This window comes from Poecilia reticulata, linkage group LG1, assembly GCF_000633615.1.
Source record: "Poecilia reticulata strain Guanapo linkage group LG1, Guppy_female_1.0+MT, whole genome shotgun sequence".
Lineage (NCBI taxonomy): Eukaryota > Metazoa > Chordata > Actinopteri > Cyprinodontiformes > Poeciliidae > Poecilia > Poecilia reticulata.
The window spans coordinates 19316198-19331139 of record NC_024331.1 but is presented as its reverse complement, the minus strand read 5'-3'; the positions used below and the strand labels follow the sequence as shown (position 1 = coordinate 19331139).

The 14942-nt window shown below is 42.8% G+C and overlaps 1 protein-coding gene across 1 annotated transcript; it reads right to left on the bottom strand.

The window, feature by feature from the left end:
- Nucleotides 1-295: 295 nt before the first annotated feature.
- Nucleotides 296-14825, bottom strand: n4bp2 (NEDD4 binding protein 2). The gene is made up of 16 exons (XM_008412822.2): nucleotides 14392-14825; nucleotides 11735-12758; nucleotides 10566-10690; nucleotides 10330-10418; nucleotides 10075-10151; nucleotides 9549-9689; nucleotides 5255-7647; nucleotides 3772-3857; nucleotides 3627-3672; nucleotides 3306-3481; nucleotides 3089-3213; nucleotides 2668-2797; nucleotides 2256-2432; nucleotides 1968-2136; nucleotides 1453-1576; nucleotides 296-1331 (listed from the first exon to the last, which is right to left on the bottom strand). Exons 1-16 carry the CDS (start codon nucleotides 14603-14605, stop codon nucleotides 1286-1288), a joined length of 5142 nt encoding a protein of 1713 aa, XP_008411044.1. The 5' UTR covers nucleotides 14606-14825; the 3' UTR covers nucleotides 296-1285.
- Between the last annotated feature and the right edge of the window lie 117 nt (nucleotides 14826-14942).

Genomic DNA, 14942 nt, shown 5'->3' with positions numbered 1-14942 from the left:
TTGTAGAGAGGGTCTGTGTCACATTGTACTTATAAATAATAAGTAATTTACTACATGTAGTTTAAGTGATTTGGTACCACCACCAACATCTATGGGACTAATGATTTTGCTGAAAAAAAAGGAGATATTTTTAAAGGCTATATTTTTCATCAACTTCTTTGTGTAACAAACTGCAGTAAAAGATTTCGCATCTTTACAAGGGGTACCGATAATTGTGGAAGCCCCTGTTGTTTAACAGAAACCCTCTGAAAGAAGAATACAATCGAACACATCCAGAAATGAAAACACATACAAGTACATGTAAACAAATAGATTTATTTCACAAACATCATGCTCTGTAAAATTGTATAGACACACTGGCTAAAAATACATTCTTTAGATTTAGTGTGCTCACAGTAATATATACAAACACCAAAGTGAACTGCTTTTAGAAAAATAAGAAGGCAATTTAACTTTTTAAAACTAAAAATAGCATCCTCTGGAAGACAGCTGGTATGACATTTGGCAAAAGACATTTTAAAAACTACAAGGAATGAGCTGAAAACAGCCGACACACCGGGTCACCTGAGATTGAGTGTTAGCAGCTAACCTTTCTCACAAATATAAAAACATTCTGTTAAGGAGGCAGCTGCCTTCAGAAGCAACAGCAGAGATTGCTCAATCGGTTTCGTAGAGCCGGATCTGTGAAGCGTAAAACACAGCATGTGGCGTCTGTAAGACTGTAATCAAGAGGAAAAGCTCCGTCTTCTTTAAAGCCGTCGACTTTGTAAAAACCATGTAAAAGGACATAAAGTTTAAGGCATTAACTGTGTCTCAAAAACGTGTTACATCAACACTGCAAGGGAAGCCTCCATTATGCACAAAGCATCATTGCCGATTTAAAGACGGGCAAAACATGAACAGTAGAGTTCAAACACGACTCCCCGGAGTCTCAAAACTTCAAAATCTGATTATCTAAAACATATAAGGAGGTAAAAAATACACCATAGAAAAATGTTAGAATAAAATGTAAATGGTTGCAACCATTTTACTGACAAATAATAACTTATTTCTGTTTAACAACAATGGAGTCCCTTCATGTAAGGTGACAAGGATTAAAATTATTTTCAGTAAATATATGACGTTCTGTCTTTTTAGTAGGTGCAGGACTGATGAAGAGGGGTATTTGTATCAAAGGAATACAAATATTTACTGAGCTTTTACCCACTATATAAACTGCAGCACTGAAAAAAGAGAGCGAGAGATGAAGAGAGTTCTGGTTCGCAGCAGCAGAAACCGGGTCTTTTCACTTCAAAGAGACCAACACAAGGCCTGGCTTTGGCTCGCTGAACCTGACAGAAACACACACGGGAGAAGCTATGGGTGAAGACTAACGTCTCTCTTCTTTTTGCGTGTGTGTGTGTGTGTGTGTGTGTGTGTGTGTGTGTGTGTGTCGTTTGAGTGTATCCGTACCTGTAGTGCTTGTTGGTGAGGTAGTCTATGACAGCGGGCCGGATGCGGGCCACTCCCCCCTGACTGTGGTTCCCTCTTCCTGTGATGACAGAGAGCTGAGGTTGACACAGACCCTGCTCGCACTCTGTTCACAAAGAGGCCAAAGAGAAACAAAACACACAAAATACAGTTAACAGGAGCACGCTCACACCACAGCGTAGTCGAAACTGTAGAGCAGGGACTTAATTTTAAGATTTAATGATTCAAAATATTTTTTTTAAAACCGTATTTTATGCAAATCCAATAAATTATTTGAATTCTCTACGTACCTTTTTGTACAGGTTGCTACTCTTGAATTCTTTGTGCTATTTTAAAGCTAAAACTTACGTGATACTTTTTCAAAAAATACACTTTTCTAAAATTGTTTTTCTTAAAGGAAAAAAAAAAGAGCAATATTTCAGATCATTCACACGCTTTCTACTCCTTCCTACTGTCAGCTGGAAACCCCGTCCAAGTTTTCAAAACACTGGTCTAACCTGCAGTTTTTTCCTGCAGGACCTGAGCCAGGTGCTCTAAGGCCTCGTTCACATGCAGCCCATGAAGGTCCAGGATGTTTCTGGGCAGCAGTGACGAGTTGACTCTTTCAAATATCTGCACCGCTGCTCTGTGATTGGCCTCACGCATCCGCTGGCCGTGCAAGTGTCCCTAAGGCAAGAGCAGATAAAAAACAGGAAGTAGATAAAAATGTTACTCTTAGGTGGATAGTTCAATGATTACCAACATTTTCATTTGTGAAATATACATATATATATATATTCGTTTACCTGCTGTGCGTAAAACGAAGCCACTTCTTTGCGGCCCTGCCTGAAAGCTTCTGCAGCCTTCGCAAAGTTCTCAAGCTGGCGCCTCCTCTGAAGGTTGGCCTCAGCCCTGAAGTCTTCGTACTCTGGATCGTCTGTATCCTGATAGTTGGAAACAGCGGACTCCAACAGCTTCTGCTTCTGTGTGGATGAAGCAAAAACAGAAGGGAAGCTTTCTATGGGATAATTTAAGGAATGAATAGATGTAAAGTAGCTTATAATGAAATTCAATAAATTAAAACAAGACAAAACTATAAATGTATATTTTGGCTTCAGGGGGTTTGTTTGTTTTCTAACAAGCCTCTAAAGAGCCAAATCAAAATAAAAAAAAGGGAAAGATGCTCATAAAAAGCTTTTGAACAGAAGGAATTTGCACCTTTTCCCTTTCCTTGCTGGCTGCTCTGTGCTGGTCCGACCGAGGAGCTTCCACTGCAACAACCGTCTTCACAGGTTCCTCCTCGTTGAGAAGAGAGCGTAGAAACAACTCAGTCTGGGTCAGGCTGTAACTGTGCAAATAAAAAAACAATAAAAAATAAACATTTTTTTAAAAAAGCACATGACTTGACAGCAGTTACAGAGCAGTCGCTTGGTGGAATACCGGAAATGCTGTTTGTCCTCTATGATTGTAAAAGTTGATTACTAAAATAATTGTCAGTTGCAGACCTACATAAGAATAAATGGCAAAGAACATAAAGAGTAAAAGCAGCTGAACAATGACTATGTCTTTTAAAGAGAAAGAGCCAACAGTTTACATGATGTTACCATTGCACAAGAGGATGATCATAGTCTTTTCATACTTGTGATCTCTGAAGATGTCCTCCAGAAAATGCTTGTCGATTGTGGGGAAAAGTTCATAAAGTTGCTTCTCTTTCAACAACGAAGCTCCATCCCGGCGGTGGAGGTCAACGCGACTCTGTCTGGTCTGAAAGAAAGGCGGCCAGAGAGAGTTAATGGAAACTAGAAGGAACAACCGTAGGGTCACATGCTGCAAACGCCTTTGTGGTGTTGTGATACCTTCTGCATGTTCGCCTGCAGAGCTTGCTCCTCTTTGATGATGTCTCTAAGAGAGACGTGTGGACGGGACACGTTCCAGTGATCCATAAACGGGATCCGAGCGCTGGCGTCTGGCTGGCCGGCCAGTGGCATGTCGCCATTTTTGCTCGTCAGGGAACTACCCGGATGTGTCCGCTCTTGTGGAACACGTAAACAATTTTAAAAATCCACATTTAAGATCCATGAAAAACTATACTAAGCCTGCAAAAGGCTAACAGGTACATTTCTTGTGTTTAGACTTTGTTTGTTGCTTTAAAATAATTACATTTTCCTGCTACTTACTTTCCTCGAGCAGCTGGAAAGACAGAGCTGCTTGTCTTTGTCTTTCCTGAAAAATAAAAGTATATTTATTAAAAAGGAAACAGATGCACAATGGTAGATCTCGACAGAAGTGCTAGTGTTTTTTTTCTGTGAGATTTAATCTAACCTGGATAGTTTCTTTCCACTTTTGGTAGAGAAGTTTAGCCAGATTGAGATCCATCAGCACAGCAAAGTCATCCGCTGAACACGTGCCTAACGGACAACCAATAAGATGCAACAGGGTTTAATGTGGCAGATACACAGAACGCTGCACATAGTTGTAGTGTACATGGTTTTCATAATTATGCAATTAAAACAAAAGTGTGCATTTGCATTCATCTTCCCTTGAGTTAAAACTTTGACAACAGTAAACTTTTACTGATTTACTGATATTCTTGACATTCATCTTTGCAAAATAGATCATGCTCAGTCAGACTGGATGAGTGTCTCTGAAAATTTCAAAGATTCTCAACAGTATTTAGATCTAGGTGTTGACTGGACTATCCCAACATGAATATGGTTTCCTCTAAACCAGGGGTGTCAAACTCCAGTCCTGAAGGGCCACTGTCCTGCAGTTTTTAGATGTGCCACAGGTACAAAACACCTGAATCAAATGGCTTAATTACCTCCTCAGTTCTCCAGAGCCTTGCTAATGACCTAATTATTCTATTCAGGTGTGGTGCAGCAGAGTCACTTCTAAAAGTTGCAGGACACCGGCCCTCGAGGACTGGAGTTTGACACCCCTGCTCTAAACCATTTAATTGCAACTCTTTTTGTTATGGTTGCTGAACCCGATAGGAAGCTAACTTCCAGTATTTTGCAGCAACTAGGTTTTATTGTCTGCAACTCCATCTGTATCCATGTTTCACTTTAGGGATGCTGTGTTCAAGGTCGACCGGTGATGAGTTCGTACAGCAACACAAGGAAAGGAGATAGACGATGATGAAAAATCAAAGATCGTAACATCAGGCCCGGATATAATCAGGAACGCATTTGTGATTATATCAGCTAGAAACAACACATATTACCCTTTTCTGTTGTTCAATCCATTTTTTGAGGTTTATCTCAGCAATGATAATTACACATCTAGTTGCTCAGTCATAAGCCACCCAAATGGAAAACTTTAGTTTTGGCGTGCAGAGTGTGAACGGATAGTACTCCACGTACAATAAGGGATTACATTTCCTTTGATACTACAGTGACAACTGCAATTTGAAATATTGTGCAGCTCTAGTTGCAGGTGCTGCACTGTGTCAGTTTCACATGTAGGTCTAAAGTTCAGTCTTGGTCTCACCTGACCAGAGAAACTTCTTCCACATGTTTAAGTAATTGCTTTCTTCTTGCCACTCTTCAATCGGGGACAAATTTGTTGAGTGTATTGATATTAGTTGTCCTGCCACCAGATTCTATTACCCGAGCTGTGGATCTCTGCACAGCTCCTACAGAGTTAATATGTTTACCAGAGTACAAATGCACACCACATTTTTTATATTTTTATTATCAACATATTTTATGGGATATGAGTGCTTTTGCATGTCACTCTTATCCTGTACTTTAGATGGTTATTTCAGCTGAGAGTAAGCTCATCGAGCTCCCTGTATGTAAATTACCTGGGTCTACTCCGACAGGACCGAACAGCTCTGTTAGCTGCAGTGCCAGCTCCGTTGAGAGTTTCAGCTCCACGGTTTGGATGTTCAGATGTTGGCTTTGCCTCTCTGCTTTCCTCTGACTTTGTTCTCTTTCCATCTCTTCCAGCTCAGCCTGCAGAAGTCGGTTGATCTCATCCATGCTCGCAATATCGTCGGTGGTTTCAGTTTCAAAGTTTAAGATGTCTTCGCTCCCGCCCCAAGCTCCGTCTTCGAAATCAGCTTCTGCGACCAGGAGGTCGGCGTCGGAGCCGCGCTCCAGTTCGACTGCTTCGGGAGGGGGCGGTTCCATCTGAGGAACTGGTTCTTGGTCAGAAGCTGGCTCTGACTGCTCATCGACTATAACTGAAACCGATTCCCCTCCAAATGGTATGTCGGTTTTTTTGTGTCCTTCGTTTGACCCCCTTTCTGTCTCATGAGTCAACTCCTGTGCTGTTTCTTTAGCCCCAGTTTGTTCTCCTTTAGACTCACCCTCCCTCACCGGTTCCAGACATTCACCAGTATCTGAAACCTCACTCAAAGCTCGGCTGGACGGTTGGATGTCATCACAATCTTCATCCCGGAAGAACCTCTCTCCAGAGTCCAGCAGGAGGTTGGTGGTCCATTCCAAGTCCTGGCTGCACTTGTCATACAGATCCTCTAACGTATCGAAACTGACGAGTTTAAAATGGCGGCTGAGGATACGCAAGCTCTCCAGCCGGTTCTGAGTCACCCCAAGCTCCTTCTCCTCCAGCTGGGTGCCCTTCTCGTGCACCACCCGGTACGGCACCTCCATGAGGCTGGATGAGTTCGCAGCAGCTGCCGTGGAGGACAGCCACGGCACAAAACGAGAAGAGTTTCCTTCCAACACCCGGATGTCGCCGGAGTGTCCGCTGGCAACCACGACGGCGCCGTCAGAGCCATGGCGACGGTTGAGACGCCAGAGAAGAGCGAAGTCCTGCGGTTCTGTCTGAGAGAAGCTGCTCATTTCTACTGAAGCGAAGGCGGTTGGTAGCTCAGGGCGGGATGGGGAGAGCAGGTCCAGATCCGGTTTCAGGTCAAAATTGATCACTTTGGCATCAGAGTTTGTGCTTTTTTTGTTGTCCGTATTTTCAGCTGCAGAGTTTGAACAGTCTGAATCATTCATGGAAGAGTTGTGAGAGAAGGTGAGGGCCAACTTGCACTGCTTCCCGGATCTCCGACCCTGTCGCTGCTTTTTCTCCTGACTGCTGCCACAACTTTCTGCTTCTGCAGATAACTCAGGCGCCGGACTTTCAGGACCCTCACCGACGTGTTTCATAATCGACTCGGCTCCCTGTGATCTGCGATTTTCTTTCAGATCTGCGTCTTTGTTTCCAACTTGATCGCTGCATACATCTGTTGACTCCAGTAGTTCCTTCCCAGTTTCTGAAGAATCAGAGATCCTTTCTGTGTTAGTATTCACTTTGTTTTCACTCTCGACTCCTTCGAAACAGCCAGTGCTGTTATGTGAGTCATTTGTCTTCCAGTCCTGGACGCAGTCAGGTAAGCCAGCTTTACTCCGATTTTGCTGCCTCTCTTCGGTTTTGTTAACTTCTTCCACCTTGCCACCTTCATCCTGTTTCTCAATCTCTTCCCCGGAGCTAGGAGAGAGTGAGCAGGATGAACACATCTGATCTGTGACCACACCGGTCTGAATAAGGTCAAGAAGCTTTTGCAACTCGGTTATATCCGGGCCTGATGTTACGATCTTTGATTTTTCATCATCTCCTATCTCCTTTCCTTGTGTTGCTGTACGCCTCTCTCCTCTCTTCACCGGTCGCTGCTGAAGAGACTCTTCAGAAGGCCAGTCTCCAACGAAATGAAGCATCTCAGAGTTCCTCTTCTCTTCTCCTTTCCCCACCACCGTCTCCTCCTCTGCTTGCTCATCTGCTGAAGTGTCCTTGTCTGATGAGTTGGTATCTTTAACGAGGTCCACAGCCTCTGCCTGGTCAAAACCAGACCTTTTTGATCTCTCCCTCTTCACTCTTTGTGCAATAGATTCAGAAAACGCCACAGGAACTTCATCAGAGTGGTCTTCATTCATCACAGATTCCACGATGCAATCTGGGATTCTCCCTTCTCTTTTACTGGGGTTCAGTTCAGAATCCACTTGACCCGAATAAATATCCTCCGCATCAAAAGCATCTGGCCTGCTGGATTGTTTTCCTAGCAGCTGGAGGTCGAGCGACTCGGTGGATTCACAGGAAGCTTCGTCAGGCATTCCAGCGTCATCGGAGCCGCTGATGGACGACACGTCAGGGAGAGAGGAATAAAGCTGAGGGTGGGAACTTTTACATTCCTCATTCAGTCTGGACCGATCTACCAGGTCTGGACAGGGCGTGTCCGCAGAGACAGGCCTACAGAAAAACAGACAAAAAATATAGGAAGGGAGGTTGTTGATGTATGAACACAAACGTACATTAATATGCTGCAAGTTTTAAAAAGATTAAATGAGATTCACAATTTATCTGCTTAAAAGAAACTGTTAGTCTTCTTACTCCTTAAAGCTGCGGTGTGTAGCTTTTATAAACTAGATATTGTTTTTTACATATTTATTAAAATCATGTCATAGTGTGAGAAAAATAATCGGTGGGAAAAAAATAAATAAATAAATCAAGCTCCTCCACCTTCTCCCAGTGCTACTATCATCGGTGCTGTCTACAGAAAGCAACCAATCAGAGTCAAGAGGAGGGTTAAGACCCTCCTCTTGCTCATCTATCTGCTGCTCAATGTGCTAAATATGGTGCGGAAACAACTTAACGTTCCAGTAAAGCTGTTTATCTGCCGTCATCGATGGCCATGCTAATAATCCTGAGCATTTGTGGCAGGCTCTGCTATCAGAAAGAAGTTGTAATGTAGCAAAGAGCAAGAGGGAGGATGTGAGCAGCATGCATGAGCATTATTGACAGCACTAAGGTCCTCCTCCTGGCTCTGAATGGTTATTTCTGACCGAGTTGTGCATTTCTGCAAATGGCAATAGGACCACAGGGGGAAGGCAGAGGAGCTCGTTTTTTTTTTTTTTTAAAGTGTCTTATGTTGTACTTTTATGACATAATGGCAAATATGTGAAAAAACATATTGTTCATAATATACATAGTGCAGCTTTAAGCTTTTTCACATTTGTTTTCAATCAATTTTATTGGGACTTTATGTAATAAACTATTTCACAGTGATTTGTGAAAAAAACTTGTGCATTTGTATTGCATCGTTTTTACTCTGGTCATCCTGGATAAATGTGTGACCAATTATCCTTATAAATCTTAGTCATTAAATAAAGTCCATATGTCTGTAATTAAATCTCAGTATAAATCCAGCGAGGGCCTGGATTTATACTGATCCATGAGGGCCTCAGGATATTTTAGAGAACACAAGTGAACAAACAGCATCATAAAGGCTGAGGAACATAGCACACAGGTCAGAGAACAGATGTGGGGAAGTTCAAAGCAGGATTTGATTCTGAAAATTACCAAAAGCTTGAACTTTCTCATAGAGCTCAGTTCCTATCTGAAAATGAAGAGGGGATGGCCCAACTATACACCTGGCAAGACATGATTGTCCTAAACTGACAGTGTGGACAAGAAGAGTCATAGTCAGAAAAGCAGCCAAGGGGTCCATGGTGACTCTGAAGATCCACAGCTCCGGTGGGAGAATTTGCCAACAGGGAAAATATTTGCCATGCATTTGAGTTTGGACTTAATGGAAGAGCTTAAAGAAAGCCATAAGAAACCCTGCCTGCAGTTTGGCTACAAGCCATTTATTGGAACAATAAATGGCTTGGAAGAATAAATGGCTTGTAGCAAACACATGGGAAACTGAAATGTTGCATCAGGCCTACATGTAAAGCGTTTGACAGAAAACTAATTCTACACTTCATTTTGAACACACCATCTCCACTCCAATGCTGGAAGACTGGAGTCGGGGCTCATCTTCCAAAAAGACATAAAACCAGAACTAAAGAGGAAGGTCTGAGCTGAATGAAATTATTTTTAAAACTATCAATTCCTTTTAACTTTGCAATGCTACATTGAATGGGCTTGTCACATAAAATGTCTTGAAATGTGTGGCTATAATGTGACATAAGTGCAAAGTGATTTTTTTCTACAGTAGATCTTAAGTCAAAATATTTGTTCCTTATTATTCTGAGGAAACAACAACTAACAAGCTATTAACTCATGTTCCGATCCACAATGAAAGAATATAACTTCAACGTCACATTTCTTTCAAGCCAAACAGTGAAGTATTTTGAATAATTACTCACAGCGAGTGGCAGTTCTCCTGCAGAAGAGCCGGTTTAAACTCAGGCATGTGTGAGCTCATAATGGACTGAACCGTGACAAAGCGCTCGTATCCATTCAGCATCCGGCGAATTGTTTCAGCAGGTACGTTATGGGTGGTACGCCTGCAAATTAACACACACAGATAGCAAAATTACAGAACATTCAGTGTTTACCCCAGAAAACTTGCTAAGCCTGGAGCTCAGGGCGTTAGGTCAGTCATCCAGCCTCCCGCCATGTTTTTGAGTTAAAAAAAATGTTTAAAGTTGACAGGAACTTTGAAAATATCATTTGATGGTTATGCATTTTAGGAAGACTTGAGGATTAATACCTAAACACCAACTAAAAAGTTTAAAAAAGGCAATCATTGAAAAAAAAAAAAAGACTTAATAAATTAACAATGCCAAGCCTGGTGGGGGCACAAGTAAAGCCTGGTGGTTATAATACACTGAAGGAAACCCTGACATTGTTCATAATAAACTAAATGACAGACGTCCTACTGTCTCTTACCTCTCCAGCTCTCTGGGCTTGGATTTCCACCAAGTGTCCGGCTCTTTGAACAACACCTTATAGCCGTGTTTCAGCGCCTAAAGTACACAGCACACTGTCGATTATCTGATGTTTATGACACAGTTGTAAGTAATCCATTATTTACAAGCTTTTTTATAATCAACTCTCCCGCCTTATGTAACCTCTTTGTCACAATGCAGTGACTGTTTGTGATTAAAAGAACAGTTTTACTAGCTTCTTTGCAAGCTAACTGACCTGAACCACGTAGGGTTTCATCTCCCATCCCTGCATGTTGGTGTTATCAATGATGATGGGGTTGATGCCACGCTCAAAACTCTCCCTGGCTGTAAAACACAATTTCCATTTGCAAAACAGAAAAAACAGAAACTTGGGTTAAAAAAAAACAAACAAAAAAATCCCAAAACTCTCACATTCAATCAAAAGACGTACAAAGTGTTGTACTTTATATTAATGTGCATGTGAATGTTGACCTCGTTTATGGTTCCACTCGTGGGCCTCCCCCAGGACCATGGGGTCAAATCGGTACCTTCCACCACGGCTGAAATAGTCATCAGTGCTAAGCACGAATCCGCCCGGGTTACGCTCCAACAAGGCCCTGCAAAGACGCACGTAGCCATGGCTGATGCAACATTCAAGTGACTCCTGCAGCAGAAATTCGCCAATTCACCAGTCCAAGTGTTTTGCTGAAAATATCAATCTTAGTCACGTCTGGGTTCAGTAAAAGTTAAAACTGTACAAAAGATATATACATTTTAAGCTTAAGATATTTGTCTGCAAATATGTTCTACCCAGAACTTCAAAGTTTCAGCTTCAGGCTTAAATTGTCTGAAAAAATCTCTTGTTAAGCAATTTTTACTGCCCAATTATTAAATCAGTTAATCCAAAAATTAAACAGATTAGCCCTATGCTGCATTGATGTTAAACCAAGCAGAAAGGACTGGGCTTTCCATATGTTGATGTGAGAAGTATTTTTTTTAGCTTAGATACAATCCTTTGCTACAGTTGAATCTGTCTTATTGCATTTTATGCAATAAAATTGTTTTTCTGTAATTATGTGCTTATTTCTGGGTCAGCAAAAAGAATGGTTAAGGTAAACACCTTCTTCTATTCCAGCTAACGTAGCCTTACATACTCAAGAAGGTATATGAGGTGAGGCCATCGAACGCTTGAGTCAGTAAATTCCTGGATTGTCTCACTTGCATTGCTCTGTCTGTAGGTTATGTCTGGCTGAATAATTGTCCCTGCTTGAACCCTGATGGTTCTAGAAGATAGTTTTCTTCTTGTCACCCGTTTTTCCACTGAGTTTTCTGAAGAACAGGTTTTGTTCCAGAAAGCCAGAAGAACAGAGGTGAAGAAAATCAGCTTTATGTCCGCTGATAGCAAGGGAACTTGTAAGTTAAAATAAATAAATCTGTCATTTTTTAAAAATTCTCATCTGAGGTGCCAAAAAAAGCAAGAAATCTACGTTTAACTGTAGTTATAATGTGAGAATCTGATTTATTGGTACAGAGCACAAGAGGCAAGACAATAAACTGTCATAGTTTTAGTTAATAGATCTGAGTCAAGAGCAGTAATAAAAAAAAATACACACACATATACAACTACGGTGACTACAGTCAGTGTATCACAGCATGTTTACCTTGCCAGGGTCGACTTGCCAGAGCCTGGGGCACCACGAAGCAGCACAAGCACCTTTCCTTGCAACTGCAGTCTGCTATGGAGAGTAGGGGACTGTGGGGCCACTGGAAGGGCCCAAGACTTGGGGACAGCAGAAGGTTTGAGAGGCGACTGACTGATGGGGCCCGTGTTCAGCCAGGGGGAGGCAAGTCTAGAAGGGTTGAGCCAACAGGAGGGTCCCTGAGCCACGGGGGTGATAAAGGCTGGCCTCTGGCTTCCTTGGACCTGACTGCAGAACGCTGGTGCACCCAAGTTCCAGGATGATGACCCAAAGCCATGTGGGTTGCTATTTAGTAAACTCGCTTTGGATCTGGCTCCGGTGGCTAATGAATCCGAGTATGTGGGTGCGGTCCATTCTGGAGCAGTCTTAGGCGTTTCCTGCTTTTTATACACCTGGAAAGCAGAGGGACGTCCCGACGCTGCTAGGTCCAACGGAGGCTTAGACTTGTCTGTAGAGCTTTCTGCTGTCAGGTGTGTAAAATCCAGCACATCCTGCTGTGTCTCCAGGACTTCATCTCCCCAGGTGCTGAGCTGGTTCAGGGGAGAGGAAACTCCAGACCGACCCTCCACCTGTCCGCCCGACAGGGACGGCTGGGTGGGAAAGCGCTCCTTGGATGCAGCTTTCATGCTGCTCTGAAGCAGCTCCGGGAGTGCCTGCTGAGGAACAGGAGAAGGAGGGAATAAAGGGAGAGACGATGACACGCTGCCAGGCGCCTCGTCCTTGACATCTCGCTGCTCGGTTAGCGTCTCCAGCTCTTGATCGATGAGCAGGTCCAGGTCCTCCGTCAGCAGGTTTGCAGACGGAGGGGAGGAGGAGTGATGTGCCGTCCCGCCGAAGGGATGTCCATCGGGATTCGGTTGGGAAAAATGATGCGGGCTGAGCAACGCTGCAGCAGTGCGCTCGAAGCCAGAGACAGGAGGAAGTTGTGGGGTCAGGCCTTCAGCTGCACCAGACAGCTCCAGCAGAGAGTCCATTGCATTTTCAACTAAGGCAGACGCGGATACAAATATTAGTGAAGGAGTAAATGTTGACTCCAGTTGCTAAATAATACAAACAATAAAACTAGTGCTCTTATTCCCAAATCTACCAAATTTATTTTGAAACACTGTACACCAAACGCAAATGCTACCAAATGAGTATGTTAGAGAATAACCTTATTGCTGCACTTTATTTCAACCAATTGCCTTCCTAAATCTTTCATCCTGAGTGCTACCGATTAAATAAAACTGCAAAGTGCAGTCACTTTGCAGTGACAAAAAAAATTACATTTGATTCTACATTGGATATAAGGATTTCCTGTTGCTTTTAATTAAAAACAAGTTGTCTTAAATGCAGGTGAACTTTGCCCTGATCGTTGCTCTTCCAATCTGTTAATTAACCTCCACCATATCAGCTCTTATTGCTCTACAGGTTTTTACTACGGTATGTTAAGCAGAATTTACTTGTAAATATTATGTCCAGGGTTTTATGGGGCCTTGGGCATCATTCTGTTTGGGATCTTCAGACCATTGACTATTCAAGTATAACAACAACACAGAACTCTGTTTTACATTGTCTATTCTTGATCGTTGTGGACTGTACATTTAAGTAGAGACAAACATCAGAATTTTGTGACAAATTTCTGTTTTCTATAAAATTTAAACACTTTGATACTGATCTGAGCCATTTAAATTTTATTTTTCTTTCTTAGGCATAGGTATTCCAGGTAAAGACAATATGGACTTGAAAATTTTTACACAATATTTTGTGACATAGCAGTCATAAGACATTATTAATACTGTAAACAGGACACTGACTCTTAATAAAGACTAAATATTGCTTTTGGCGGACTGTCAAGATGAGTTATTCATACTAGTGACGCGGTAGTATTTATGTAGCTTCTAGTGCAGTGGTTCTTAACCTGGGTTCGGTCGAACCCCAGGGATTCGGTGAGTCGGTCTCAGGGGTTCGGCGGAGCCTCTGCCGCGGAGGTAAATACGCACTTGTGTAAAGTCGTGATGACGCCCCGCTTTGCCATCACTTGCTGCAGAGGATCACGTTACATTGCTTAGCTAATCAGTGCTGCGGAGGAGCCCTAATTGAAGGAGCTCCACTCTCAGCATGGATTTGAACTTTTGTCTTTAATTACTTCACCAAAACTCACCGTTTTTACCAAATTCTGTAGTCTAAATCTGCTCCTTAGTCGCATCTTTTAGGGGTTGCTACTGCCTCTAGTGGTGTGGGGGTGGTTACACAGCTAATATAATTACATTACAAAATCAGAATACCACAAAGTATTTTTGTGTGTCGGGGGTTGGAATAAGAAGGGTTCGGTGAATGCGCATATGCAACTGGGGGGTTCGGTACCTCAAAAAAGGTTAAGAACCACTGTTTTAGTGACAACAGGTGGAAGAGAGAGATTGGGTTTATTGAACTTACTTCAGCTGGAGTTTAGGCTGCAATTTATTACATTACTGACCTTGTACTATCATGAGAAAGGTCCAGTTAATAATGCTGTGTTTGTTCGCTTCAACCTACCACTACTACTACTTAAGTCTTAGTCAGCAAGCTAACTGGTTAGCCCAGTTACAACCTCAACCAGCAGGTCGGACAGCGAAGGTTCCGTGTGTTTTAGGTACCTTTAAAGTCGCACTCAGAGAGCACGATGTGTATAACCTCTGGGTCCAGATGTGAAAACATCTCCTGCATTCTTTTAAGGATGTTCTCCTTTTCGGCGCTGCTCTGATGGAAGTCATATCTCTGAGGTGGTGGGTAGCCCGCGGGTCGTCCTCCCTCGGGTGGCCCGTTGGGCTGCCTGGCTGGGCTCTGGCCGTTTTTCTTTTTCCGAGGCATACCTTAGCCGAGCTACTGCCACCGACTGCTCTCATTAGCTGCTAAGAACAGCTAACGAGAGATCGGGGAGTCACAGGAGAGAGTCTCGAAGGTGAAAACATGCTACAGCCATATCCACTGGAGTGCAGAAATTGAAGGTTTTGGTCCCCAACAGCACTCCAAGTGGTGGAAGTAGCTACGTCGGAAATGACAACTTCTTGGCTGCATGTCTGGAATGGCTGTAAATAGTGACTTCAAAATAAAAGCTGGTCTCGCCTTTCTTTTCTTTCCTCTCGTCGCTCAGTGTGTAAGGGACCAAGAAGCCACTAAAACATTCAATAAAAACTACAGTGACAAA

Excerpts from the sequence above, each read along its gene's own strand:
- n4bp2 (XM_008412822.2), bottom strand. The coding sequence starts at position 14,605 with ATGCCTCGGAAAAAGAAAAACGGCCAGAGCCCAGCCAGGCAGCCCAAC. Across the intron at positions 10,152-10,329 it reads TGAAACCCTACGTGGTTCAG|GCGCTGAAACACGGCTATAA; the intron begins GTCAGTTAGCTT and ends TGTGTACTTTAG. Across the intron at positions 3,858-5,254 it reads TCCTGTCGGAGTAGACCCAG|GCACGTGTTCAGCGGATGAC; the intron begins GTAATTTACATA and ends GTTGTCCGTTAG.